At 55.7% G+C, this 23,956-nt stretch overlaps 11 protein-coding genes across 11 annotated transcripts; 4 read left to right on the top strand and 7 right to left on the bottom strand.

The window, feature by feature from the left end:
• Window positions 1-945: 945 nt before the first annotated feature.
• BKA78DRAFT_151177 (uncharacterized protein) lies at window positions 946-2,073 on the bottom strand. Its single transcript, XM_066882941.1, has 3 exons — window positions 1,999-2,073; window positions 1,213-1,940; window positions 946-1,162 (listed from the first exon to the last, which is right to left on the bottom strand). The coding sequence occupies exons 1-3, from the start codon at window positions 2,009-2,011 to the stop codon at window positions 1,136-1,138; spliced, it is 768 nt and encodes a 255-aa protein (XP_066743424.1). The 5' UTR covers window positions 2,012-2,073; the 3' UTR covers window positions 946-1,135.
• On the bottom strand, window positions 1,992-2,759 carry BKA78DRAFT_151170 (uncharacterized protein). Its single transcript, XM_066882940.1, has one exon. It carries the CDS (start codon window positions 2,532-2,534, stop codon window positions 2,082-2,084), a length of 453 nt encoding a protein of 150 aa, XP_066743423.1. The 5' UTR covers window positions 2,535-2,759; the 3' UTR covers window positions 1,992-2,081.
• An 876-nt stretch (window positions 2,760-3,635) lies between these two features.
• Window positions 3,636-4,494, bottom strand: BKA78DRAFT_316791 (uncharacterized protein). The gene is made up of 2 exons (XM_066888653.1): window positions 4,222-4,494; window positions 3,636-4,154 (listed from the first exon to the last, which is right to left on the bottom strand). The coding sequence occupies exon 2, from the start codon at window positions 4,063-4,065 to the stop codon at window positions 3,784-3,786; it is 282 nt and encodes a 93-aa protein (XP_066743422.1). The 5' UTR covers window positions 4,066-4,154; window positions 4,222-4,494; the 3' UTR covers window positions 3,636-3,783.
• Window positions 4,495-5,828: 1,334 nt separating this feature from the next.
• Window positions 5,829-8,797, bottom strand: BKA78DRAFT_331953 (formate--tetrahydrofolate ligase-domain-containing protein; the record flags this gene model as incomplete). The annotated part of the gene is made up of 4 exons (XM_066889931.1): window positions 5,829-8,465; window positions 8,514-8,551; window positions 8,599-8,619; window positions 8,674-8,797. 4 exons carry the CDS (start codon window positions 8,795-8,797, stop codon window positions 5,829-5,831), a joined length of 2,820 nt encoding a protein of 939 aa, XP_066743421.1.
• Window positions 8,798-9,929: 1,132 nt separating this feature from the next.
• Window positions 9,930-12,159, top strand: BKA78DRAFT_151077 (S-adenosyl-L-methionine-dependent methyltransferase). Its single transcript, XM_066882939.1, has 9 exons — window positions 9,930-10,366; window positions 10,422-10,610; window positions 10,665-10,688; window positions 10,742-10,808; window positions 10,859-10,886; window positions 10,945-10,957; window positions 11,006-11,230; window positions 11,290-11,724; window positions 11,859-12,159. Exons 1-9 carry the CDS (start codon window positions 10,335-10,337, stop codon window positions 11,980-11,982), a joined length of 1,137 nt encoding a protein of 378 aa, XP_066743420.1. The 5' UTR covers window positions 9,930-10,334; the 3' UTR covers window positions 11,983-12,159.
• Window positions 12,160-12,336: 177 nt separating this feature from the next.
• BKA78DRAFT_344411 (uncharacterized protein) lies at window positions 12,337-13,369 on the bottom strand (the record flags this gene model as incomplete). The annotated part of the gene is made up of 2 exons (XM_066890453.1): window positions 13,138-13,369; window positions 12,337-13,086 (listed from the first exon to the last, which is right to left on the bottom strand). The coding sequence occupies exons 1-2, from the start codon at window positions 13,237-13,239 to the stop codon at window positions 12,337-12,339; spliced, it is 852 nt and encodes a 283-aa protein (XP_066743419.1). The 5' UTR covers window positions 13,240-13,369.
• Window positions 13,370-13,984: 615 nt separating this feature from the next.
• Window positions 13,985-15,830, top strand: BKA78DRAFT_353640 (major facilitator superfamily domain-containing protein; the record flags this gene model as incomplete). Its single annotated transcript, XM_066891595.1, has 5 exons — window positions 13,985-14,133; window positions 14,182-14,207; window positions 14,261-14,546; window positions 14,601-15,192; window positions 15,255-15,830. The coding sequence occupies 5 exons, from the start codon at window positions 13,985-13,987 to the stop codon at window positions 15,828-15,830; spliced, it is 1,629 nt and encodes a 542-aa protein (XP_066743418.1).
• A 379-nt stretch (window positions 15,831-16,209) lies between these two features.
• Window positions 16,210-17,824, top strand: BKA78DRAFT_371503 (beta-lactamase-like protein; the record flags this gene model as incomplete). The annotated part of the gene is made up of 2 exons (XM_066892707.1): window positions 16,210-17,370; window positions 17,479-17,824. The coding sequence occupies exons 1-2, from the start codon at window positions 16,556-16,558 to the stop codon at window positions 17,822-17,824; spliced, it is 1,161 nt and encodes a 386-aa protein (XP_066743417.1). The 5' UTR covers window positions 16,210-16,555.
• Window positions 17,825-18,581: 757 nt separating this feature from the next.
• Window positions 18,582-19,786, bottom strand: BKA78DRAFT_150996 (uncharacterized protein). Its single transcript, XM_066882937.1, has 4 exons — window positions 19,571-19,786; window positions 19,267-19,495; window positions 19,039-19,204; window positions 18,582-18,945 (listed from the first exon to the last, which is right to left on the bottom strand). Exons 1-4 carry the CDS (start codon window positions 19,581-19,583, stop codon window positions 18,799-18,801), a joined length of 555 nt encoding a protein of 184 aa, XP_066743416.1. The 5' UTR covers window positions 19,584-19,786; the 3' UTR covers window positions 18,582-18,798.
• Window positions 19,787-20,532: 746 nt separating this feature from the next.
• Window positions 20,533-21,932, bottom strand: BKA78DRAFT_150994 (proteasome core particle subunit alpha 1). The gene is made up of 5 exons (XM_066882936.1): window positions 21,800-21,932; window positions 21,665-21,727; window positions 21,464-21,558; window positions 21,196-21,408; window positions 20,533-21,138 (listed from the first exon to the last, which is right to left on the bottom strand). Exons 1-5 carry the CDS (start codon window positions 21,804-21,806, stop codon window positions 20,752-20,754), a joined length of 765 nt encoding a protein of 254 aa, XP_066743415.1. The 5' UTR covers window positions 21,807-21,932; the 3' UTR covers window positions 20,533-20,751.
• A 180-nt stretch (window positions 21,933-22,112) lies between these two features.
• BKA78DRAFT_150966 (uncharacterized protein) lies at window positions 22,113-23,878 on the top strand. Its single transcript, XM_066882935.1, has one exon. The coding sequence runs from the start codon at window positions 22,142-22,144 to the stop codon at window positions 23,663-23,665; it is 1,524 nt and encodes a 507-aa protein (XP_066743414.1). The 5' UTR covers window positions 22,113-22,141; the 3' UTR covers window positions 23,666-23,878.
• Window positions 23,879-23,956: the final 78 nt, after the last annotated feature.

Below are 23,956 nucleotides of genomic sequence, written 5' to 3'. Positions count from 1 at the left end.
AAAGAAAGGTAGTAGAAAATTGGACTAGTCATTACTAGACCTCCTTGGCGCTTCAAAAGCCATGAAACATTCACGGCACAGTGGGCCGCTACATAGAAAAGGAAAGTGGGACTTGACAAAAAGATCTTTTCGCTCCTCGCCTCTGTCCATCAAAGACCTATGAAAGGTGGGGTAGTGGTATGTGGCAGTTCAATCGCAATCCTCCCGTAGAACCAAACTAGATATGATCGTAAAAAAGAACGGCTATGGCCTTGACAAGGCCTAGAGCTATGTAGGGGTGCCCCCAAGACAAGACTTGGTAGGCTGACAGACGTGGCTCAAAGTCGCTCCCGAAGCTCGTCGTAGTATGTGGTCGTGACGTATAATTTGTGCCTCGAGATCCGTGAGAGCGAGCCAGCCGTCTTGAGGGTGTCCAGAAGCAACATGTGGTAAAATGGTGGGGGCCGGTATCCAGGCCGTATAGAAGTAAAACATGTCAACGCCGCACTCCGCTCTTCCCGGCGCCCGTCAACTGAATAAAATGAAAGTGCCTGCTTTTACTCCTCCTTAGTCATCCTTGACCGCGTGTTCGTCACCAAAAGGACTTCTTGCTCGGCCCGAATCGCTTTCGGATTCCTTGTTTTTGGTTTCTTCGCCGGTCTGAGCATCCGCAAACGGACTTTGCAGCCCGCTCGACGCGGATGAGGACGTGCCCGATTCCTGGTGGTGGGTCGAGACGAACTTGGCCCTGGTGCGAGGAGTTTGCTCGTCATCGGACGAGTCGTCGGATATCCTGCTCACTGGATCCTCGGGTGCGGTTTCAATGGAGTCTGTGACCGACACCTCGGTGAGTGGACGTAATGTAATTGGAATCCGGTCGGCACTGTTTTCAGATCTCTCTTTTGACGGTGTCGAGTTCGTGGAAAGAGAGTCACTGGCGCTCCTGCTTCCAGAACTAAGCAGTGAAGAGTTGGAAGTCTTGCCCTTGACGAGGTTCAGAGCCTTGGGTTTGGCGATCTGGAAGCTCCTGACCGAGCCGGATGGACTCATGCCAGGCTTGAGACTAGGGCCATCCGAAGAGTGAGGCATCTGAATCTTGAATTTGCTCTTGGGCGTTGGCGTCTGAACCTTGCCCTCCTCTTCAAGCTTTCCGTAGTCAATGGCGGGAACCGGAGGAGTCGTGCTTCCAGGCGTTGGCGATGGGGAACTGGTATTGCTTGACTTCACGCTCACTACAGCAGCCTTGCCGCGCACAATGGTTTGAGCGGGCAAGGGAGACACAACGGCGTTGTCGCGGTAGATGGTGGTAGCAACACTGCTGCGAGCGCCGTAGCTAGTGCGAGGATCAGACAGGCCAGAGTAGGTGGAGTCGCGGAGGTCGCCAGGCACGAAAAAGTGCTGTTCTTCGGATCCTGGACTGCTTCTTTGCGAGTGCGCTGCCGGGACCGGAGGAACAGGTGGAGCGAGATGGCCGGGAGACTGGGGAGCGGAGCGGTTCGTGACACCTGGGATATAGGCGATTTGGATGATGTTGGAAGCGCGGGTCAGAACGGTCGAGGCCATGGATCCAACGGTGTGTGTCGAAGCGCGGGCGTCTCTTTGCATGGCAAAGTCGCTGTTGTTGTTGGCCTTTTCCTGCTCAATCTGCGACCATTGCTCCGACTGCTCTCCATCGCGCCTCCTCTTGACGTAGAATCTCCAGATGAGAAAGGCCAGAATCAGAACGAAAGCAACTCCACCAACAACACCGCCGGCAATGGCACCAACGTTGGGTCCGCCCTTGTCCCCTCCGTCGGAAGAGGAGCCATCCATCTTTACGCAAATGGCCGACGCACACGAGGAGCACGACGACAGCATTTGCGAGCAGTACTCGTCATCATCGCAGGCCGGGCAGGAGGGAGTCTCGTTTGGGCATTGAACGCAACGCTTGAAGAGTTGGCGGAGCGAGTTTTGGACGATGGCTAGAGAAGTGTCAGCGGTCGAGGGGAGAGGGTGGTGGTGGGTGTGGGCAGTGCATACGAGAGACCGCCATGGTGGCGGGTACGGGAGGGAGACAATTCGACTGAAGATCGTAGCGACGTTGTGACGACCAAGTGGCACCCCTATGAAGTCTTGACGAGGTGACGGAGAGAAGCGGACGCAGGCACACGACTGGCGCGAGATCTGCAGGAGCGGTAGACTATAATCGGGGGATTTGTTCGGGTGGTCAGGGCCGTAGCAAGGAGGGAGCTGGAGGGAGGGAAGGAAACACGAGCGGCGTTGGCGACGAGAAGAGGTAACGAGCGACTGGGTAAGCAAGTAAAGTTGCACAGATGCACAGGGCCGGGGCGCGGCAAAGGTAAAGGCAACTGAAAGGTAGAGTTGGAAAAGGGAAGACGACGGAGGATTGGGGGGAGCGGAGAGGTGATGGCGAGAAGGCGAGCAGGATGCCCTTGTTCATGGCGCAGCGGAGGCCGCCCACCCGGGGACGCGCAGCTCCACCACGAATTCCACTGCGAGTCCACTGCGAGTCCAGACTCGGTGGCCTTGGAGTTGGACAAGACATGATTCTGCATTTCTTTTTGCAATCATCTACAGACTACAGCGTCCGTCAGGCTGACCGGCCAGCGTCTATCCTCTCCCTCGTCCTCATCCTCAGCTGCCCTGAGATGATTCCGGCGCTGTGGCGCACAGGCATAGAGACAATGGATTCCTATTTATATTTTGCACAAACTTCTCCAGGCCGCCTATCACGCTTTGGAACCGAGCCACAGCCATGCTCTTGTTCTCCACCACGATTCCAGGTATTCTTTCTTTGACAACTTCTACACAAAAACCTCCAGCTCTTGGCTCTGTGCGATTGATGATTACAGCGGGCGTGCCCGTGGTGGCCTGATTCATGAGATTGAGGTGCTCAGGGCCCTTCAACACCAGGACAGCTCTGGCGTGTGCGCCGAGCTCTAGGCTCTGGCTCTGGCTGCTGAGCGACGAGATTAATTGCAGGGCCTTGAACGCCGCTCTCCACCATGGGCCATGGCCGTTTCAGTGCGACGACTTGCAGAAGAGAATCACGACTGTCTTTCTCCGATGCCTCTACCCCGTCGCCGAGTCCCATTGGCTGCTTCTCCTCATCTCCCATCTCCAGCTCCCCTGAAGACTGCGTCCACTTCCCTGTCCTCTACACGCGCTGCTCTGGTCGCACGAACCCCTCTTCCATTGCTGTGGCTGGGTCCGTCACTCACTCGCTCCCGCCTCCATTCCACTTGGTCTGCACCTCACCCGATGCGTAGAGTACCATCCATCCTACCCCTGTCGTTAGTCATCACACAGACGCAGTCCCTCCCGCGTTTTTGTCTCTCTCGCCTCCGAACTTGGCGCAAACGTCTGTGGGAATAAGCTTCTCTGCCTGACTCTTTGACTCGAGCCACTCGGACCGTTCGAGGCACTGCCGCAAGCTTTCTTGCCCCTGTCGTAGTTCCTCGTTCGAGCTTCCCCAAAAAGTTGGAAGCTTTTCGCAAAAACCCGCCTGACTAAGGAATCGTGACGACGTCATGGCACGACGGCCACGAGAGGGACGGACGGCACAGCAACATGGAACCTTGATTGGAATGCTATGCTATGCATGCTATGCTGCGTGAGGAAGCTGAAGTCATTCACCTTGTTCCCGATTGCCTATCCACCTGCTCTTTGCAGCCACCAGTCAGCGAAAAAATGGTCCAGTTAGCCTAAATACATACCTTCTTCCTAGGTAGCCCCCTCCCCGCCCTCTGTATCCCCTTCACATGTACAGAACCGCCACACGTGGTCTGCCATCATCTCGCTCTCTCATGCAAGAACCGGGTGTCTACAAGCCTTGAAACCACGCGACTCACACAGCAGCATCCGTATGCATCTACTGTACTCACATGCGTTATCCGCACCTGCACGAGCGCTTCGACGAAAAAAAAGAAACAACGTCGCTAGTAGTTGGCAAGAGAAAAGATGCGACTGGAGGAACAAAGTGTAGGTAGGCCTCGTGTTCAACCAACCACACGAGCCCGCCCACCCCAAAAGAAAGATCGACCGGGAAGCTGCATGCAGAGCCCAGGCCCGCAGCAGCCCGCGCATCCCGAGCACCTACCTACGCCCACATCGTGTGCCTTTGTTCCTGAGTCCAGTCCGTCCAAAATCGCCTTGCTTCTGTCATGTCAAGACTACTGAATCGCAATTGATGAGTCCGAATTTGCTTGCCGGTGGCTGCCAAAGGTGGCTAGCTCTACATACCTACTTGTGGTACTGACCTGTCAGTCAGCCTGCGCGCATCGGCGTCGGCATCGGCATCGGCATGGCAGGGCATGGCGTCGTGTCAATCGCATCGCTCATCTCGTCGCTCATCGCCCATTGCTAGCTGCGTGTGCGTACAGGGAGGTACCCATCTACCGTCCACCGCGCGCGCGCGCGTCAGCAGCGGACTAGGTCCCAAGCAAGCGTGGCGGGCAGCAGCAGCAGCAGCAGCAGCAGCACTGCTGGACGGCAGCGGGGCCTCCGGAAATGATTGGCAACCGTTGGCGAAAAAAGTGAGATGGATCATTTCGCACGCACTGGTGCTGTGCGTTCGGCCTGCTGTCGGCGCCCGGGTGATGGGCAGGCCACAGTAGAGTGGGCTGGACTGTTCGATGTGCTGCTCTGTCCCCCTGTGATGGGCGCGATCATCTCCGGTGGCTAGTAAGGTAGGTTAAGGTGGTTTGATGGCGGGTGGTGAAATGAGAAGTCCAGGTTCCAGACTGCGAGAGGGCATCTGGGAAAGAGGAGAGACATGGACAATTGGCGGTTGGCGATTATTTGGCATTTGGCACCTTGGCTTACTTTGATACTTCTCGTCTGCTGTCTGCTGTCGTCTGTGGCAGGCACACACCAAGACGCAGAACCCCTGACGTGTTTCCCCGCCTGCGCCACGCTTCACATATGCCATGCCACGCCCCCCAGCAGTCCTCGATGTTCAAGACTTTTCGACTTGAGCTGCGGCCAGCAAACAGCTTGGTGGCTGAGCAGAGCGTGGGTGGCTGAATTGACTGCGGTTTGAAGTTTCCCTGCTTCGTCTGCGGGAAGAGGCTGTGAGCACGGAATCTTTGGCAGATGGACGTTGGAGGAAAAGTAGAAGTCGCAGTCATGTAGTAACCGCGGGCAGTGTGCTTCTAGCTCTGCAGAGTGGTTGGGGGTTGGACAGAGAGAATCATCATCTGTGTGACTTTCTGCAGCTTCATCGAGCGCCTGGATACACGCAGTCAGCACTACACCAGCCTCCTCCCCATGCTCCGCAAGATTTTTGATTTTGATGACTTCCAGTCACCCCAGACGTCATTAGTACAACAAAAGAATGGCTGGCACGAACATCTGTAGTACAACGTGGATATGGTTTCTTCCGCTGATGAAGCGGCAACATTTCATTTGGTATCTCCGCTTCTCCAAAGCAAGCACAGTACGCTTTTGCAAATTTCCTTCCTTCGACCTAGCCCTTTCCCATCCGTTGGGAGCTGCTGTTGAGTGCTCGCTAGTTGGTGATGAACCAAAAGACTCTACGTCCGTACCATTCGTTGGTTGTTGAAAAAAGACAAAAAAACTCCATGACCCGCGCCATGCGTCCGTCGTTGAAGAGACTGCATGCATGTGTTTCCGTGACTCGTCCATCATTTCATCCGACCATCCCGTCCAATTGCATTTTTTGGGTGATGAAAAAAAAGAGGGCCAAGGTAGGCAAAACAAGTTCGAAGCGAATACACGCTTGGTAGCAAAAAGATGGCAAAAATTGAAACAAGAACAAAAGGGCTCATTGCGCTGTTAAGAGGGCAATGGCAACCCGGATATCAACAGAAAGAAAGAAAAGTAGCCGCTTAGAACAGACCCTCAATGTCGCCAGTGTCAGAGTCGACATCGACGTTCAGGTAGCCAGGAGCGGTAGGCAGACCAGGGATGGTCTGGATGTCGGCAGCCAGGGCGTACAAGTAGCCGGCGCCAGCGGCCATGCGGACGTCACGAATGGGGACCGTGAAGCCAGACGGCGCGCCCTTGAGCTCAGGGTCGTGCGACAAGCTGTACTGCGTCTTGGCGATGCAGATGGGCAGGTTTCCGAAGCCCTGCTTGACGTACGTGTCGACCTTCTTCTGGGCGAGCTCGCTGAACTCGACCTTCTCGGCGCCATACATGATCTTGCCAATCTTCTCGATGCGCTCCTGGACAGTGCCATCGACGTCGTAGAGGAGCTTGAAGTCCTTGGGCTTCTCGCTGGCAGCAATGACGCCCTTGGCCAGGTCGACAGCACCCTTACCACCCTCGGCCCAGTGGTTGGAAGAGATGGCGTCTTCGGCACCGGCAGCGAGAGCCTCCTCGCGGATGACGGCAACTTCAGCATCAGTGTCGGTCTCAAACTTGTTGATGGCGACAACGACGGGAACACCGAACTGCTTGGCGTTGGCAATGTGCTTCTTGAGGTTGACGCAACCAGCGCGGAGGACTTCGACGTTCTCTGTACGGTAAACCTCAGGGAGCTGGGCACCAGGAGTGATGTTGGGACCACCACCGTGCACCTTGAGGGCGCGAACAGTGGCGACAATCACAACGGTGTCGGGAACAAGGCCAGACGAACGGCACTTGATGTTGAAGAAACGTTCACCACCCATGGTGAAGTCGAAACCAGCCTCGGTGACGACGAAACCGACCTTCTCGTTGTGGTTCTCATCGGGCTCGGTACCGGCAAGCTTGAGAGCAAGCTTGTCAGCCAGGACGGACGAAGCACCAATCGAGATGTTGGCGAAAGGCCCAGCGTGGACAAAAACGGGAGTACCCTCGAGCGTCTGCATGAGGTTGGGCTTGATGGCATCCTTCATGAGAGCGGTCAAAGCACCACCAGCGCCAATGTCGTCAGCAGTGATGGGCTCGCCGCTGCGAGAGCTGGCAACAACCATGCGACCAAGACGCTCACGCATGTCCTTGAGGTCGTTGCTCAAAGCCAGGACGGCCATACACTCACTGGCGACGGAAATGTCAAAGCCAGTCTCGCGAGTCTGGCCCTTCTCGGTGGGAGCAGTGCCAACGGTGACACCACGCAGGTGCCTGTCGTTGACGTCGAGGACGCGCCTCCAAGTGATGGTGTCAGGGTCAATGTCCAGCCTGGCAAAGCGGGTAATCTCCTCAGGGGTCAGGTCGTCGGGGTTGGTTTTGTTGATTCCAAGCTTCTTGAGACGACGGAACATGACGGGGGCAAACTTCCTCTCGCCCTTCTTGGTGGGTACGAGACGCTTGTAAAGCGGACCGTCCTTTTGCGTGTTCTCGTGGAAGATTCTGGTCTCAATAGCAGCGGCAAGCAGGTTGTTGGCCGCAGTGATGGCGTGAATGTCACCAGTCAAGTGCATGTTGAACTCATCCATGGGAATGACCTGACTGTAACCGCCACCAGCAGCTCCACCCTTGATACCAAAGGTCGGGCCCTGACTGGGCTGACGGACGTTGGCAAACGAGACACGGCCGAGGTGAGCACCAAGAGCCTGGGTCAATCCCATGGTCGTGGTGGACTTGCCCTCACCAAGAGGAGTGGGAGTGATACCCGTGACGACAATGTAGCGACCATCGCGACGGTGCTCAAGGCGGTTGAGCAGCGTCAGGTCGACCTTGGCCTTGTACGCGCCGTAAGGCTCCAGCTCATGAGTAGCGATACCAATCTCGTGGGCAACGTTGTTGATGAGCTTGGGGCGCTGAGCGCGAGAAATGGCAATATCAGAAGGAACGGGCTCCTTCAACTTGAGCGGAAGAGGAGTAATGTGGCGCGCCTTTTGCTCCTCAAAGTAGTGGTCGGCAGAGTCGACGACGTTTTGCAAAAGCATCGCAACAGTCATCGGGCCAACACCACCCGGAACGGGGGTGATGTGAGAGGCGACGGCCGCAGCGGCCTCGTACTCGACATCACCAACCAGTCTCTGGCCAGACTTCTTGGTCTCGTCCGGAACATAGTTGGTGCCAACGTCAATGACAATCGCGCCGGGCTTGATCCAGTCTCCCTTGACGAAACCAGCCTTGCCAATGGCTGCCACTACGATATCGGCCTTTTTCACAATATCGGCGAGGTTCTTTGTCCGTGAGTGGCACACGGTGACCGTAGCATCGGCGTTTTTCAGCAGATAGCTGACAGGGCTGCCAACGATATCACTGCGACCAATCACAACGGCGTCCTTGCCCTTGAGATCCACGCCGGTGCTCTCGAGCAAAACCATGACACCCTTGGGGGTGCAAGGCGTGAAGAGAGGCTTGCCGCCGCGCTTGGCGAGCTCACCAATGTTGGAGACGCCGAATCCGTCGACATCCTTCTCCTCGGCCACGGCAGAGGTGATGTTGTACTCGGAAATGTGCTTGGGAACAGGCAGCTGGACGAGGATACCGTGGACAGCGGGGTCGTTGTTGAACTGGGTGATTTGCTGGAGAAGCTCGGGCTCGGTGATTTCTTCAGGAAGCTTGACGAGCTGGCAGTCGATTCCGGCCTGGAAAAGTCAGCGCATGCTTGGGGAGAGTAGACAAAGAGCGCCAACCTCTTCAGCGGCCTTGAGCTTCATGCGCACATAGGTGCCTAGACGGGTCAATTGAGTCGCGACGCGGGGTCAGACGACGACTTACTGGAATCGGAGCGGTCGCCAACTGGAGGATATTAGCTTGTTGCAGTCTTTTGGAAGCTTCAGAAAGCGAACATACCCTGAATGATCCTCAGAGCAGGCTTGTAGCGCGGGTTGTTGGCCTGCTTCTGATCGATCTCGGCGTGGAGCTTCTCGCGGATGCTCTTGGCAACGGCGTTGCCGTCAATCTTCTGCGCAGCCATTGGGATGGGACTGCTGGAGAAAAAGCGAGCAGCGTTGGAGGATGGAGATGTAGAAGAGAATGGCGTGCTCAGGGCTAGCAGCGGCGCATTGCGGTGCTCGAGGTGCAGGGTCGTGGGCCGAGGAGGCCTAGTGGCAGAAAATATTCTCTGGGAGCCCCGCGCGAGCGAGCGTGGGAGGATTCGTGTGCTCGTGGTGGTACGGATCGGCATCTTGTTCGAAGCTAGGCCGGGCCCGGGGGTGAGAGGTTAAACTTCTACCTGGGCAGCGTGTTGAACGACTGGTAGTAGGTAATGAGAGAGAGTCACGACAACTGTCTTTTAAACATACGGTCCTTTTGCTCGAATTATGTACGCGCTTTTCTGGCAGACATCTGCCGGCACCGCTAGCCTGGAAGCTTGGATCTTCTTTGTCACAGCCCCCTGCCCCGGGCCGCACCACCAACTCGCCCCCTGGCGGCAGCAACACCTCTTCCGATTGTTGTGGTGTCGTGTCTCTTGTCTCTTGTAGCCAGCTGCTTGCGCTGCTTCATATTGTTGTTTGAACCTCCATCGCCTCCCTTCATCCTACATCTCAACCCGCTCTCCTCGCCTGGATCACCGCAAGATCGACGTGTGACACACCAAATACTCCCTCATCCCAGAAACACGCTCGCTCGCTTGACCCCAAGATGCAATTGTCAGCCCTCCGATATCCGAGCACGCTGACCTCGTGAAAAGCCTGCCCTTACAATCCTTAACTCCATGGTTCCTAAATCGGACCAAGCTCGGTCCCCTACCCGCAAAATCAGTCTTTGTCAACTCTTTCTGCTCTCTACGCGATCGAGATCGACATCATCGCGACGCTCTCGGTGTTGTTTGATGGTGGTCCATAACTCCGACTGCATCCATCCACCGAGTCAGCAAACATTTTTCCATGACTCCGTTGATGACAACGGCTTCAGCTTGGCCATGGGGCGGTTGCACAGTGCTGCGAACCTAGCTGCCTGTTGTGGCACAAGAAATTGGAATGCCGTCATATGGGGGCTGAATTTGAGCTTACACGCAGGAATGAACCCCAAAGACTGTAGTCTAGACGCCGACTGCTCTTACAAGCATCTTACCCCATGGGGCCGATTGTCTCCACCATGGAAATGTTTCTGGCTGGTCGTGAAGCGTTTCTAGTCCAGCACGATCAACATGTGTGAGCACAAACACTTGCCTTTAGAAGAGCACTGTCGTGGTTGCCGTTTCGATGGTAAGCCGAGCTCCCATAGCTTGCTGGACATTGATTTCCTTTTTCGGAAGTCACGACAACGTCCATAGGTAGTTGGGACAGAACGCACGGAGCGGACTGACTTCTCCTGCCTTCCTTCTATCGTCTGTCGTTGGAACAACTACCGCAGCAGCATTACTGGCGTTCACTTGAGCATGACGTCCGAAGACCATTTTATCAGAGTCCGAGCAAGATACTTCTACTCGCCTCCCTACGCTCGTCAAGACATACACCGTACATCCAGACTGCTTTCAGCATACACAAACGAAGTCATGTCTTTGAAAGATGCAAGGTCCCTGGATGAGCATATCCCGATTGTAAGACTCGAAGGAGCAGAATCATACCCAGAGCATCCAGCTGACAGAGTTCCAGGAGCCGAACTTGGATTACTATAAAGCAGACTACAGCGGAGTGGATCCGTCGGTGTTCACCGCCACGTCGCAAGCCATCCAACTCATATGTTGTCAACAGGAACCTCGAGTTGGAGAAATTAGGCGCCACGATATACAAGTATCCGGTCGAGCAAGGACGCAAGCTCCATCCTCCCGGAGACTATGATCAGTGCGTTTGGTCCAGATACAAGTGATGAGAGAGTCTGACACCATCTTACCATAGGTTCCTCGACGAGATTGATCCAATGTCCGTGGTGATCAAATGAGGAAGTCAGGAAGATGTTATTGACTGTCTTGCAGTCACCAGATTTGGTTGCTCATGCTCGACGGAGCACTTTACGTTGCTCCTATTCAACAGGCTCCTTTGGTAGTATCTAAAGCGTGAAAATAGTCCATCATCGAGCTGACAACTCCTAGAACGTACTGGACGTTGGCACAAGACAAGGTATGTTGCATTCACAGCACCAGGCAATTTTTCCACTATCCACTCTAACTAGACTCAGGGACATGGGCAATGTGAGTCTGCGACCAAGCCTTGACGGCAACCAACTCACTTGAGATCAGCGATTTTGCCAACCAGAGCCCCTTGTCCCATGTCGTCGGCATTGACATCGACGTTCTCTGGAGCCCACCGTCTTGGAAGCCAAAGAATCTCGAATTTCAAACGCAGCCCAATCAGCCCCTTGAAATCGGATGGAGCCTCCCTATGACGACCTTCGATTTCATCCACGGGCGCGCCGTGAGTGGCGATATCGACGACTGGCCCGCATACTACCGTCAAATCTTGGAGTACGTCAAAACCTCTGGTTCATGCATCCGGCAACTTCCCGAGCTAATGTATTGCGTAGCTCCCTCAAGCCTGGCGGCTACTACGAGCAGAAGGAGTTCTCGTTCTTCCTCTCCAGCGACGACGACAGCGTCAACGACGCGCACGTGTTCCACCAGTGGCGCGACGTGCATCTCGCTGCCGCCTTGGCCAATCCGCCCATCAGCACAGGCGCCTTCACGGCCTTCGAACACCAGAAACAGGGCATGCTCGACGCCGGCTTCGAAGATGTCCACGAGCGTCGCATGAAGATCCCTGTTGGCCCTTGGTCTAGTGACGCTCGCCTGAGCGAGGCAGGCCGTTGGTTGCTGTTCCAGGAGTTTGTCAATTTGGCGAATCGGAATGGATTCAAGAGGGTCTGTGAGGGTTTGGGATGGAGTGAAGAGACGACGACGGCATTTATGGCCCGTTTCCGCAAGGGCTTGCAGGATAAGAGTGTCCATGCGTATTTGGCTTGGTGGGTTCATCTCGTCGTCTTCGTCCTCCTCCTTACTTCTCCCTTGTGCTCCATATCTCACAATGCTCTCTCCATGGACGGCTTGTCCGTTTGTTTTCCCGCGGTTCGGAGCTCGCTGACTTTAGGTGACGCAGCTCGGTCGTGTACGGAAAGAAGCCCAAGGAGTTGTCGTTCAACAAGGACAAGAAAACATCGAGACCGCGCAGGGACACACCGACGAGCGATAACGAATCCTCCGTAAAGGACTTTGGCTCTTAGGCTGTGTCTTCGATGAACTTTCTTTTTCTGTCTGCATTCTTTCCACGCCAGCTTGCGGTTGATCGTTTTGCTTCAATGTTGGATTACAGGTGTTCGCGCCGCGCAGTCGGTCTTTGCGGTGTATCAAGCTTTTGGGTCTCCTTATGCCTGAATCCTTCGTTGAAAATTGAAATTGCGAGTTTATTAGTCGTTGGAGAGGAGAATTGATTTCTTGTCTGACCTTATTTGCGGGTATCTACCTTCGTGTCGATGCTATTCCTGTCGCAACCCCTTCCGCGGTGATCATGGCCATATTTTACACCACACCTGCGCCTGTCTTTTTTCACCGTTCATGGCATCCCAATGAAAGAAGCATCATCTTCCCACCCCCTGTTTTTCAAGATCTTCCACTGCCGCTCTTACCTTTCCCATCAGATATCCACTAAGTCCTAGCACACCCTCATTCGTTACGATGCGGTATGTGCCACTCTCCTGATAATTTCCACCTTCGCTTACAAACTCACCCTTCCCATCGACCTCAACACTGCCAAAGATGTCCTCCGGCCACGCTATGCGTCCATACTCGGGCGCGCGCCTCTCGTCGCTCACATGGACCCATCCACCTCGTCCACCACCTCCAGCACCCCCTTGCGCCGACGCACCACCCGCACCATCCCCGCCAGCACCACCGCCTCCACCATACGCCGAGTACGGCGTTGACGAGGGCGACGGCGACGGCGTCGTCGGCGACCGCGCGCTCCCAGGTATATTGGACGGGCGCGACCGCTTGGCGGCCTGCCGCGCTGCCTGCGCCGACGGGTGGTTTGGCGGCAGCCCCGTGCCGCCGCTGGCTATGAAGCCCACGCCGCCAGAGCCAAGTGTTGCGCCTGCAGAGCTGGCATACGCGGCAGCGGCGCCGCGGACGGTTGGGTCGTGGATTGCGTGTTCGCGCAGGACTGAGTGCACCAGCTTGAGGAAGTGTGGGTTTTCGCGGAAGGAGCGCGGTGTTACGGGGAGGGCGGTCGTGGTGCCGAGGGCGAGGTGGGCGTGGGGTGGGGAGGTTGGTGTTAGGGTTAGGGTGTAGGTGTCGTGAGGAGAGGACGGCGAGGTTGTTGGGTGGACGTACTGTAGATGGAGTCAGTTTCAGGGATGCCGGAGATGGGAAGAGAGACGGACGATATTGCGGTTGTTTGGAAGGGTTGAGAGACAGCGCGCGTGGCGGCCAAGTGATGGTGGAGAGCGGAGAACAGAAGCTCGCGGCGCCCAGAGGAGCAGCATTTTGGTGGATTGGAGATGTGGTATCTTAAGTGGGTCGAGTTTCAGAGCATTGGACCAAAGACTTGCGATTCCGGAGTCTAACGGGCTGGTGTTGTCCAGATGGTGGTGTTGGAGTCGCAGGTTGGTGAGGTCATAGCTCTGAGCTCTGTCTGAGTCGCTCGCCCGCGGGCGGCAGCAAAGCTTCGCACGGACGCTGCAATTGGTTGACGGCAGCTCCCATAAAAAAATACCTTTCTGCCTCGGTCACGATGCTACGCCTCCACGGGACTCATCACCATGTCCATCTCTCATCGAGGCATGCAGGACACAATGCCGCCGGCGACCAGCAAAATGAGGCGGACGCCGGCGAGAAGGACGCCATGCAGCTTCACCTACCTAATGCACGCCCCGTCAGCTGGCCGCGGGGTGATTGCTGACGGTTGACCCACCAGCCTCGAGCCCTCATGGTTATCATCGGCTGAATCGCCTCTTTTGCGCCCAACAAATGTGCAAAATTTCGTTGCTACTTATTACACACTATCACTGACGCGGCGCTTGGCGCACTTTCTCTGGCGAAGAGAGGATCAATGCCCCAAAAGAGCTTGGGCGAGTTCGATTTCCGACTTCGGAGTTAGCGTGCCTAGGTTTTTTTAGAGTCACTCTGTTTTTGCGCGAATGATACCTCTTGCCTCTTCCTCTGCGTTTGGTCTCTGTCGTCTCGAGTCATCAAGGGGTTACGTCTCAACCCTCGCCTCTGGTACTAGCCATGGCGGACGAACAGGTTGATCGTGCCAGCAGGTACTACATCCAGTCGCCTACGGGCTCGCAGGACAAGCATGGCGAGGTCCAAGAAGCCGCCGAGCTTGGACAAGAGCAGGAGATGGTCGATTTCGACAGGATAGAAAAGGTCTACAAGTAAGTTGATGCCATCGAAATTCTACAACAACCGCTAACCAGCTTCAGGAAGTTGGATCGGAGAATTCTACCAGGTTACTCCCACCATCACAGCTCGCACGCCTCAAGACTGACAATATCCGCGCAGCTTTTTGGATTCTGTACTTCCTATGCTCCGCAATCCGTTCAAACGTGGGTCTCGCCCAAACGATGAACAGCTCGTCCGGCCACGATTTGGGCTCCGTCTTGAACATCGACTCTAAGCAAATATCGACTGGTCTCGCGTTGTTCTACGTGTGCTATGTTATCTTCGACTTCCCATCCAACTTGATCATGTCCAGGCTCAGTCCGCATGTCTGGATGAGCCGTATTGTTATTGGCGTTGGCATCATTGGCACTTGCATGACTGCCATGAAGGCCGAGTGGAGTTTCTAGTACGCCTTCCAATTTGTCTCCGTTCCTCTACCCTAGCTTACGTGTTTTTCCAGTTTTCTCCGCCTTCTTCTTGGAATCGTCATTGCCGGCATGTGGCCTGGAATGTCTTACTATCTCACCCTCTTTTACCCACCATCTCGCACCGGCAAACGAATTGGACAGTACTTTACTGCCGCCCAGGTCTCAGCCGCCGTCGTTGGTCTTGTCTCTGCCGGCTTTCAAGAGATGGATGGTGTGTACGGCTATGTAGGCTTCCAGTGGATGTTCCTCGTCTACGGCGTCATTACCATTGCCGTGGGCATATCCCTTCTCTGGTGGCTACCAGACCGGCCGCTTGCCCCTGGAGAGGCTCCCAACCGTACCGGTTGGCGCAAATTTATCCCCGTGAGCAAGCCTGCCTTAACTGGCGAGGACGCTCGCATCCATTACGAGGATTTGACCCGCGTATACCATCACAAGCCGTGGACTTTCCGCGATCTGTGGCACGTCCTCATCGACTGGCGCGTCTGGCCTCTTACCATCATGTACTTTGGCGTTGTTGGTGTTGGCATCGGTGTGCAGCTCTACGCAACTCTGATCATCGAGTCCATCAACCCCAGTCTCTCTGGCGTCGACCTCTCCCTGCTCACAGCGCCAATTTGGATTGTAAGCTTTCAAACCCCTCCACCACGATTTCCCTTTGCATGCGTAACTGACTTCAACTCCAGATGGATCTCATCGCCATTCTCCTCGTGACCCCCCTATCCGACCGCTACAACCACCACCGCGCCCTCTTCTTCTCTCTCGCCGTCCTCCTCCAAATCGCCGGTCTCCTCGTGACCACCTTCGCGCCAGCGCATCCGCACCCCTGGGCACGCTACGGTGGCCTTCTCCTCGTCGGCTTCGGCCTGGGTCCCACTGTTCCCCTCACCATGGCTTGGACCAACGAGCTCTTCCAGCCGCGCCACGGCGAAGTCGGTGTCGCCGCTGCCTCTGCACTCGTCTCGGGCTTGGGCAACCTCGGCAGTATTCTGACGACGTATGCCCTGTACTCTGGTTGGCCTGCCGATGCAGCGGCGAAGCATCCGTACCGTAAGAGTAACTTGGTCATGATTGGCATTCTGGCGGCCAGCATCGTGGCCGCAGGTGTGATGGTGTTGGCGCTGAGGTTGGAAAAGAGGTGGAAGGCGCGTGGAAACCCGGCTGTTGCTGATGCTCCTGAGGGTGAAGATGAATGTGTGGTGGACGGGGCGGCGAGGAGGGAGAGGAGGCAAAGGGGTTTGAGAAGTCTGTGGAAGAAATGAGGACACTAAGACGAGGATATGTTTGAAGCAACATATGACGAGGAATGTCACAAGGGTAATGTAATCGATTAGGTTTGTTCAGTTCCAATGTATTGTCAACTCTTCCGTTGACAATTCCCAGTACATACCAAGATTGAATTAATCCAATCGCTCAACGTGTTGTAACCTGTCTGACCGGTCGAGTGTCCCACAACGTTGCACTGAAAATGTTGATATTGTCTTGGGATACTGGACGAACTTTGGCCCACAGCGCTATCTCCCATGTGACCCCAAGGAGTGATCGACAATCCCAAGCCCTCGTCTGGAAGCGATATGAGGAGCCCCGTTATCCGGGAATAACCCCATTGGTAACACCAGCAATGCAGGTCTACTACGCCAAGCCGTCTTGTCAACGAAAATCTCCCCCTGATGGACCCAACATGTCCGACAACGATGAGCAAGAAAGTCGAATCTCATTCGAAGAAAGCTCCTCCACTCTGGGGTCAGTGCGTCTTTCTTTACTCCGTTTGTCCGCGGAGCATCAGCCCTCCATCCCCGCATCATCCCCATACACTACCCCACCTAAAGGTATGACAAGCGACGCCATCACAGCCATGAAATCATACTGCAAATCCCTATGGGTTGGATCCGCAGATGTAATAAATAAGATCAAGGTCACTGCATCAGCAGCCTGATACCTCCCGACACAACCAACTTCGACCTCGGAAAAAACTTCAACATTCACCATGGCAGGGCCAGGAATCAAATCAGAAATTCTCCCTCCTCTGGACATTCCCCCATCTCCAACGGCCGTCGAAGTCTCCATAATCGATACCACGACCGACATCGTCTGTCCTGCATCCGGATTCGTCAGCCCTGTGCTTAAGGGCCATGAGGCAATCAACATGCCCACCTGGGCTTTTCACATCAAACACCCATCAGGAAACGAAGTGCTTTTCGATCTCGGCGCTCGCAAGGACTGGTGGACCACGGCGCCGGCCTCCCTCGACGCCATCAAAAAAAGCATGCTCGGCATCCACGTCTCGAAGGGGGTCGACGAGATTCTGGCCGACGGCGGCGTCGACCTAAACAAAATCAAGGCAGCGGTGATTTCGCACTGGCACTGGGACCACATTGGCGACCCGACGCGCCTCCCTCCAGGCGCAGAACTCGTCGTCGGTCCCGGATTCAAAGAGCACCTGATGCCTGGCTGGCCAGCGAACCCCGACGCCCACCTCCTCGACTCGATATTCGAAAACCGCACTGTTCGCGAAGCCGCCTTCGACCCCTCCTTCAAAATCGGCAGCTTCGAAGCGCACGACTTCTTTGGCGACGGCAGCTTCTACCTGCTCAACACGCCCGGCCACGCCACGGGGCACATTTCCGCGCTGGCACGCACGACGACCAGCTCCCCGCTGGCCGAGGACGACACGTTCGTCTTCATGGGCGGCGACATCTGCCACTTCGGCGGAGCCTTCCGGCCGACCGCATCCGCGCCGCTGCCAGACGAGATAGCGGTCTCCCCCTCGCTGCCCCTGAATCGCCCCGGTCTGCGTCTTCCGTGCCCCTGCTCGCTCTTCACGGCATGCCACCCGCAAAACCTCGAGACCCAGACGCCCGGCGGGACGACGCCGCCTCCGCTCGCCGCCTCCGCCGACCCCACACGCAGCACGCCCTTCTACGCCGTGACGCGCGCGCGCGACGGGTGGTACGTCGACCCGCCGCAGGCGCAACGCAGCGTCGACGCGCTGCAGCAGTTTGACGCCGATCCGCGCGTTTTTGTCGCCATTGCCCACGACGAGGGCCTGCGCGGCGTCGTGACATGGTTCCCGCACGGCTCGCTCAATGCGTGGAGGGAGAAGGGCTGGAAGGAGCAGGCGCGGTGGGGCTTCTTGGGGACGTTGCCCGAGGAGGGCAGGAGTGTGATGGAGCCGTTGGTTGTGGGGTTGGTGGGACAGGGGGGAGTGGGGGTGGATAGGGGGATTAGGCTTGAGGTGGGTGGACGGGAGTGGTAGGGGTAGGTCGGTGATGTTTTGAGAAGAGGCCAAGGGGAGGCATGATAGTGTCGTCGTTGATTGAGCCTTTCTGTTAACCTCTTCAACACCAACCGAGAATCTCAAACCCCCGTGCAAAATTCGGGACTTGCCGCTCTGCTGCGCCATCTGGAGCCGCCGGCTTTCCCAATCAAGCCGGGGCGTTCCGTGTACAGACGGAAGGAAGGCTGCATGCTGGAGTCGTACAAGATGAATTGAATGGCGGATGGATGGCGTGGAAAGGGGGCGGAGCTACACTCCGTTGATCTTAGCTAAGCGAGCATGGGGCTTGGAGAGAAGATGTTTGTGGTGGCGGGCGAAAGTGTGGGCCTGGACGAGGGGGCTTAGGGGAGTGTTCAGGAGAGCGAGCTTGGGTGCTTGCGGAGGGGATTGGGAAACGGCACAGAGAGGGAGAGATGCTGGCCTGGTGTGCACGAGTACTGTTCCCCCTGACTGCGAGGTAATCGAGAGAAGAGTCCAATGGCAAGGAGTGGAAGCGAGTGTGGGGCGTGGGCTGGGTTAGGTAGGTGTGTGAACATGTGAAATCTGCACCTCTGGTACGCTAGTTGCAAATGCCGTGACGCGTGGAGATTTTGTCGGATCCAGCTGGACGGACCATTGATGTAGCACACATGAACCGAGTACCAACTGGACAGAGTAAAGCGCAAGAAGATGCAAGTCTATTATAAACTAGAGATATGTGTATATGTGCGGAAAGCGCCTTTTTGGAAGTTCAGGGGCGGGTGGTCGAACCGAGAAGATCGTGTGTTGCGTTTGCCATGTGTGCGGAATTAGAGTGAAGGGATGAAGCCCAGATGTATGTGTGTGATGGGTGTCTGCCGGAGACAGAATTGGCCCTAGAACGGTAGGGGCAAGAAGATGATGTTGAACAACAGCAACAAGTGTGTACCAGACACCGTTGCGACGCGTGTCAAGGCCAGCTCAACCATGGCTTATCAATGAGATCCAGCACGCTGCACTCCTCGGTATATGTAGTGCTGGATCGTTGCGAGATCTGGGTCTTCGTCCAGCCATTTGCCCTGCAGCAGGTCTTCGGCGCGGAGGCAGTAGTCGACGTAGTCGTCTGTGATACTTTCTAGTTCCTGAGGCAGTAGTTAGTGACTGGCATCAACGCAGTGCTTGTGTTTGAGTGTTCGGAGGGCAGATTGGACAATGTGTGTTGGGGGGCATCCTACCGCTTTCACTTCTCGGTCAATAGCTTGGAGCTTTTGAACTTGACAGCCTCGAGCTTTTTGGTTGCCGAGCAGCTTGTCGCGGGACATGACCCAGCGTCGAGTGGCACTGGCGCGGAGGTAGATTTGCTGACATTTGAACCGCCGTATGCTGGCATCGCAGATGATTCTATTCAATCTCGATCAGTCCATGTCTACCTCCCAAAGCAAGGCATTCTAAAGCGCACGTACGCTCTCAATTGCTTCTTCTCCAGCTCCAAATTGCTCTCCATATCGGTAGTGTTGCAGGAAGGCGCAACCAACACGTTTCTGGCCTCGATGGCGCACTGTTGGAGTATGGTGCATGCTTCAATGTTTGACTGTTGAAGTGGCTGGCACGAAGTGATTTCTGCTATTTGATGCTGAAGTCTTCGGAAGTCATTCATGATTTCTGCTATGCGAACGGCGCGGATATGATTCACTGAAGCGAGAATCCAATCATCAGTCTCAAAATCACATCAAAAACAACAGTAAGCAAAAGGGGGCTACTACTTACAACCGTCAGCCATGATTCGCAACCACAGGAACTGGTCGACAAAGGATTTCTGGAAGCTAGAAAGCACAGACGGACAAGAAGACCAACAATGGGAATAACCGCTCGAGATCAATCCTCTTTGATTTTTTTCTTCCGCAAGGGTCCAACCGTTGCTATAAACGCCCGGCGAGCCCGACGTGCGTACAGGGTCCCATTCGAGGAGAGCCGCACAATACAAGCGTAGCAACGCATATGTGCCGACTTGGAGGAGCTTTTCGCCCTTCCCGTTCGCTCCAACGAATGGATTTGCTTGCCCTGCCTGCCGGCGCCTAAGCTATCGGGTGGTGGCCAAAGCTCAGCGGCGGACGATGTGATGTGGATGGTTATGTGGCAAGGCCCTATAACCACCAGCTGGAGGAGATGTGTGTGTTGTGTGGCGGATCATTTCTCCGGGCTCAAGTTCATTTCGACCGTAACGGTGAGCGCGAAAGGGGAGGGTGCAAAAAAATGGAATACCCAGCGGACCGTAGCTGCATGATGCAGGAACAGAGGCAAGGTACCATGTGAAGCTGAAAGGCAATGCCACGGGAGCATGGCATTTACGGCCGCTGAGAGATGACATGAGGTGGAACACTCGCTCTCGTGGTTGAGGTGAGCCTTTACAAAGCCATCGGCTGCCGCCACAACCCTAAGCAGTCCATGTACCAGAGTTGCTGTGGGATTGGCCATGTGCTGGTGCTTTGTTACCGCACACGTTATTGCCATGGGGATGGAGCTGAGGTTTGGCTGCCACGCGCAAAATTAGCAGCACCGCCTCGCCTCCCTTCTGTTGTGCTACACCAAGCTGCCTAGGCATTTTCCGAGCAGAGGCTTTGATCGTCACACTATGCAATGGCAGCCACATTCACGGCTGCGGAATCGGTCCTCGCCTAACTGCGTAATCACTGCGACCGAGTGGGAATTGTCCGAGACTTGGAATGCTCAACTTGGTTTTGTTCGACCCGAGTTCGATGTATTGGTACACACAACGTTCCCCTTTACCGACAGCCGCACCCGCACGATGACGCGCTCATGCACCGTTGCACCACATTCCGAGGAGTGAAAACCCAGCGTCGTAAGCATTATGATGTAGCACCCGTGAGCCAAGCATATTGCTCAAGTCCCGCAAGGCGAGGGGACCCATCTCATTCGCGGCGTGTTGCTCAGTCCTTCTCGGCAATGGCCTGTAGCCGCTCGTCGATCTCCTCCTCGGTCAGCACCCTAAACTTGGGGTCGGTGCCCTCTTTGCCATCCGCACAGGGACCTCCGACAATGCCAATCTCCAACTCGCCCTTCTTGAAGTCGACGCTCAGCACTTGACTCAGCGTTGAGATTCCGAGCTCCACCACCTCTTGCCAGTCACCCTCAGCGTAGTCCTTGTTCTTCAGCTTCTTCTCGAGGTAGTTCAGCGCCTCCTGGGTCTTGGGTCCCGATGCGGTGGCCTTGTAGCCGACGTAGTAGCCCGCGGGATCGCACTTGTAGAGCTGAGGTCCAAATTCTGAGTCGAGGGAGATGAGCGTCGTGGCAACACCCAGAGGACGCATGTAAGCCTGAGGCGGGTCAGCTGCCAACGCGAAAACAAAATGCTATTCATATCAAGCGCGTACCCTCTGAGTGTAGACTTGGTTGATGTTGGCTATCCTCTTTGCAAGGACGTCACAGGGCATCTCGTAGCCGTACTTGTAGCGGAATTCGGCAGCTTCGCCTTGGGCCCTCTGGACGCCGGCGCGGGCGTCCGCGATCGATCCGGTCATGACGCATCCAACCGAGGGCGACAATCTGAAGACGTAGGAGACGGACGCGGGATCGATGAGCTTGTCCTATTCATTGGGCGGTCAGGCATGGAACATGAGGCATAGCTCGGCTGCTGCTTACAGGAACCTTCTTCTGGGTCAAGACGACGGCGCAGTTCTTGCCCCTCACACCCACCGAGGTGATGTTTGCTGCGGTGATGGCCTTGAATGCATACTCTGTGTTGGAGGCCTCCGATTAGCGTCTGAAGGTCTATGTGGCCAGGCGTGTTGCCATCGGAGTTGGGTCTCGTTCGGGGCGACCATGCTCATGAGGATGACGTACCGACTTGGTAGAGACGACCTTGGTCCGAGAAGATGGTAATGTGTCTATCGTAGCCGGCGCTTCCTATCAAAAGCAAGCTCCGTTAGCTATTCGAGCTCTTTGGCAGACGGGTTGATATTCGAAAGCTGTACGAACCAGACATGATGGGCGCAGTGTCGGAGGTATTGTAGAATTAGGCGCAGCTGAGGGTACCGAAAAGGCGCTCAAGAAGAGAGCAAAGAGGCAGATGGGTGTGGGTGGAGGGGTAGGGTGTGGTTGATGGAGAGTGAAGCTATGTCAACGCACGCGTTGCTGTTCGGAGCCTGGTCGGGAGCCCGCGCACTGACGCCCGCCAAGACGGATCGCCCTAGCGGCACCACGACCAATCAGCGTGCGCCCTGGATTTTTTCAGACATGAGCGGCTTTGACCTGTGCAAAACTACATCCTGTCGCTACATCTTTTTTCTTACAAAATCTTACGTCGCGCTTCTTTAGACCATGGTAGATAGCCCAGCTTCAACTCCCCGGGTGCCAGCCTGGAAAAAACTCGGTCTGAAGCTGAAATACGCCAAAGACGAAGCTCCAACGCCAGCCGGCACCCCAGAGAATGCTTCGGCTTCGAGGAAGAGATCTCGACCTTCTGAGGAGGAGAGCACACCATCTCAACTGAAAGAGGAAGGTACTTCTAGTAAAAGCAAGAGCGAGGATAAAAAGAGCAAGAAGAGGAAGACTTCACAAGACGACAAGGATGTGACTTCAACATCCACCGCCGCCATCGACGAGTCCGCCACGACACCTGCCAAGCCACCCAAGAAGGAGAAGAAGCAAAAGAAGGCAGAGAAATCTGAAGAAAAAGAGCAGAAGTCCGAGGCTCAACCTCAAACAAAGCCAGCTGTCCCAGATCAAGCCGTCTCCACGCCAATCAGAACGCTCAAGCGCAAGAAATCCGTCAGCTTCACGCCAGACACCAAAACCATCGACGGCGACCAGACTCTCGTCAAAGCGTGGTCCAGCTCACTTCGTCAAGAAGAGATCCTACCCTCTGAGCCTCCAACCCAATCCACTGAACAAGCCGCCCTCACGAACGGCGACGACGCTAACAAGCCCTCCAAAGCCGAGCTCAAAAAGGCCAAAAAGGAGGAGAAGCGCAAAGCCAAAAACGACGCCGCCACCACCTCCGCTACTTCTGCGCCAACATCTGCGGATACGCCGCCCTACCTCACCTACCTCCAGCAATACCACACCGACCGCGCCAACTGGAAGTTCAACAAAGTCAGGCAAAGCACCCTCTTTGACAACCTTTTCAAGATCCAGCGCTTGCCCACGTCATACGACGACGCGCTCAGAGCGTACCTCAAGGGCCTCAAGGGCGACGCCGTCCGCCAGCGTCTGCAGGAGCAGGCGCGCGAGATTCTCGAAAAGACCAAGGACGAGGAGGGGCAAAAGGACGACGCCGACGGTTCCAGTGACAGCAGCTCGTCTGATTCGGAATCAGACTCATCTTCCAGCGACTCATCTTCAGAATCAGACTCCGACTCCGACTCCGACTCCGATTCTGGTTCACCGACTCCATCTACCACCGCCGGCGACAACGACAAGAAGAACATGGAGCTCTCACACACCAAAACCGCCGCCCTCAACCGCCAACTCTCGCGCTCGGCGGCGCGCCGCCGCGAGCAGCGCGACGGTGCCAACTCGGCCGACCAACAACTGCGCCTGGCCCAGCGCCGCCGGGCGGAGATGATTCTCGAAGTGCTGGGATCCCGGCCTCAGGGGCCAGACACGAGGGCTCCTCTGAGACCGACGACTGTGCGCGAGGCGCAGGTGGCCAAGGCGCAAGCGGACTGGGAGAGCAAGAAGAAGGCGGAGAAGAAAAAGAAGGTTGAGAGTGAGAGCGAGGAGAGCTCGGTTGTTAGCAGCAGCAGCAGTGAAGAGAGTTCGAGCGAGGAGAGCAGCTCGGACGAGAGTAGCGATGAGGACAGCAGCAGTTCGGACGAGAGCAGCTCGGACGACAGCGATTGAACAGCCTTGGGAAACATGAGGAACAAGGGGGATTGGAAAAAGGACTTGATTGGGTGCCTGAAGAGACCGACCAACATCACCAGCGTAGAAAGCATATGATACAGAGTTGGGTCTACTTGGTGGAATACAGGGAGCATTCGTGCTCCTACCGCAATGCCTGGTGGCAACAAAGATATCACACCCACTACAACTGCCCCCTGCCTTGCGTTCTTCCAAGATTGGATTGTTCCATGTTTCCAGTCACCTCTCAGCTTTCTTGCGTGCGCCATACGACACTACCAAGTCACGGCT

Source organism: Phyllosticta capitalensis, assembly GCF_038381095.1.
Source record: "Phyllosticta capitalensis strain CBS 128856 chromosome Unknown BKA78scaffold_6, whole genome shotgun sequence".
NCBI classification, from domain to species: domain Eukaryota; kingdom Fungi; phylum Ascomycota; class Dothideomycetes; order Botryosphaeriales; family Phyllostictaceae; genus Phyllosticta; species Phyllosticta capitalensis.
Note: the sequence above shows the minus strand (reverse complement) of the source record. Positions and strands in the feature narration are given on the sequence as shown.

What these genes read in the sequence shown, in the direction of transcription:
- BKA78DRAFT_151077 (XM_066882939.1), top strand. Translation starts at nt 10,335, where the DNA reads ATGCAAGGTCCCTGGATGAGCATATCCCGATT. An exon ending in TACTACCGTCAAATCTTGGA is followed by an intron (nt 11,231 to 11,289) that starts GTACGTCAAAAC and finishes TGTATTGCGTAG; the next exon opens with CTCCCTCAAGCCTGGCGGCT. An exon ending in GTCCATGCGTATTTGGCTTG is followed by an intron (nt 11,725 to 11,858) that starts GTGGGTTCATCT and finishes TAGGTGACGCAG; the next exon opens with CTCGGTCGTGTACGGAAAGA.
- BKA78DRAFT_316791 (XM_066888653.1), bottom strand. Translation starts at nt 4,065, where the DNA reads ATGCGCGGGCTGCTGCGGGCCTGGGCTCTGCATGCAGCTTCCCGGTCG.
- BKA78DRAFT_151177 (XM_066882941.1), bottom strand. An exon ending in TGCGCGGCAAGGCTGCTGTA is followed by an intron (nt 1,163 to 1,212) that starts GTGAGCGTGAAG and finishes AACGCCTGGAAG; the next exon opens with CACGACTCCTCCGGTTCCCG.
- BKA78DRAFT_150994 (XM_066882936.1), bottom strand. An exon ending in TGACCCAGAAGAAGGTTCCT is followed by an intron (nt 21,409 to 21,463) that starts GTAAGCAGCAGC and finishes CCCAATGAATAG; the next exon opens with GACAAGCTCATCGATCCCGC. An exon ending in ACCAAGTCTACACTCAGAGG is followed by an intron (nt 21,139 to 21,195) that starts GTACGCGCTTGA and finishes GACCCGCCTCAG; the next exon opens with GCTTACATGCGTCCTCTGGG.
- BKA78DRAFT_150996 (XM_066882937.1), bottom strand. An exon ending in GAGAAGAAGCAATTGAGAGC is followed by an intron (nt 19,205 to 19,266) that starts GTACGTGCGCTT and finishes GAGATTGAATAG; the next exon opens with AATCATCTGCGATGCCAGCA. An exon ending in TTGACCGAGAAGTGAAAGCG is followed by an intron (nt 18,946 to 19,038) that starts GTAGGATGCCCC and finishes CTACTGCCTCAG; the next exon opens with GAACTAGAAAGTATCACAGA.
- BKA78DRAFT_150966 (XM_066882935.1), top strand. Translation starts at nt 22,142, where the DNA reads ATGGTAGATAGCCCAGCTTCAACTCCCCGGGTGCCAGCCTGGAAAAAA.
- BKA78DRAFT_151170 (XM_066882940.1), bottom strand. Translation starts at nt 2,534, where the DNA reads ATGCAGAATCATGTCTTGTCCAACTCCAAGGCCACCGAGTCTGGACTC.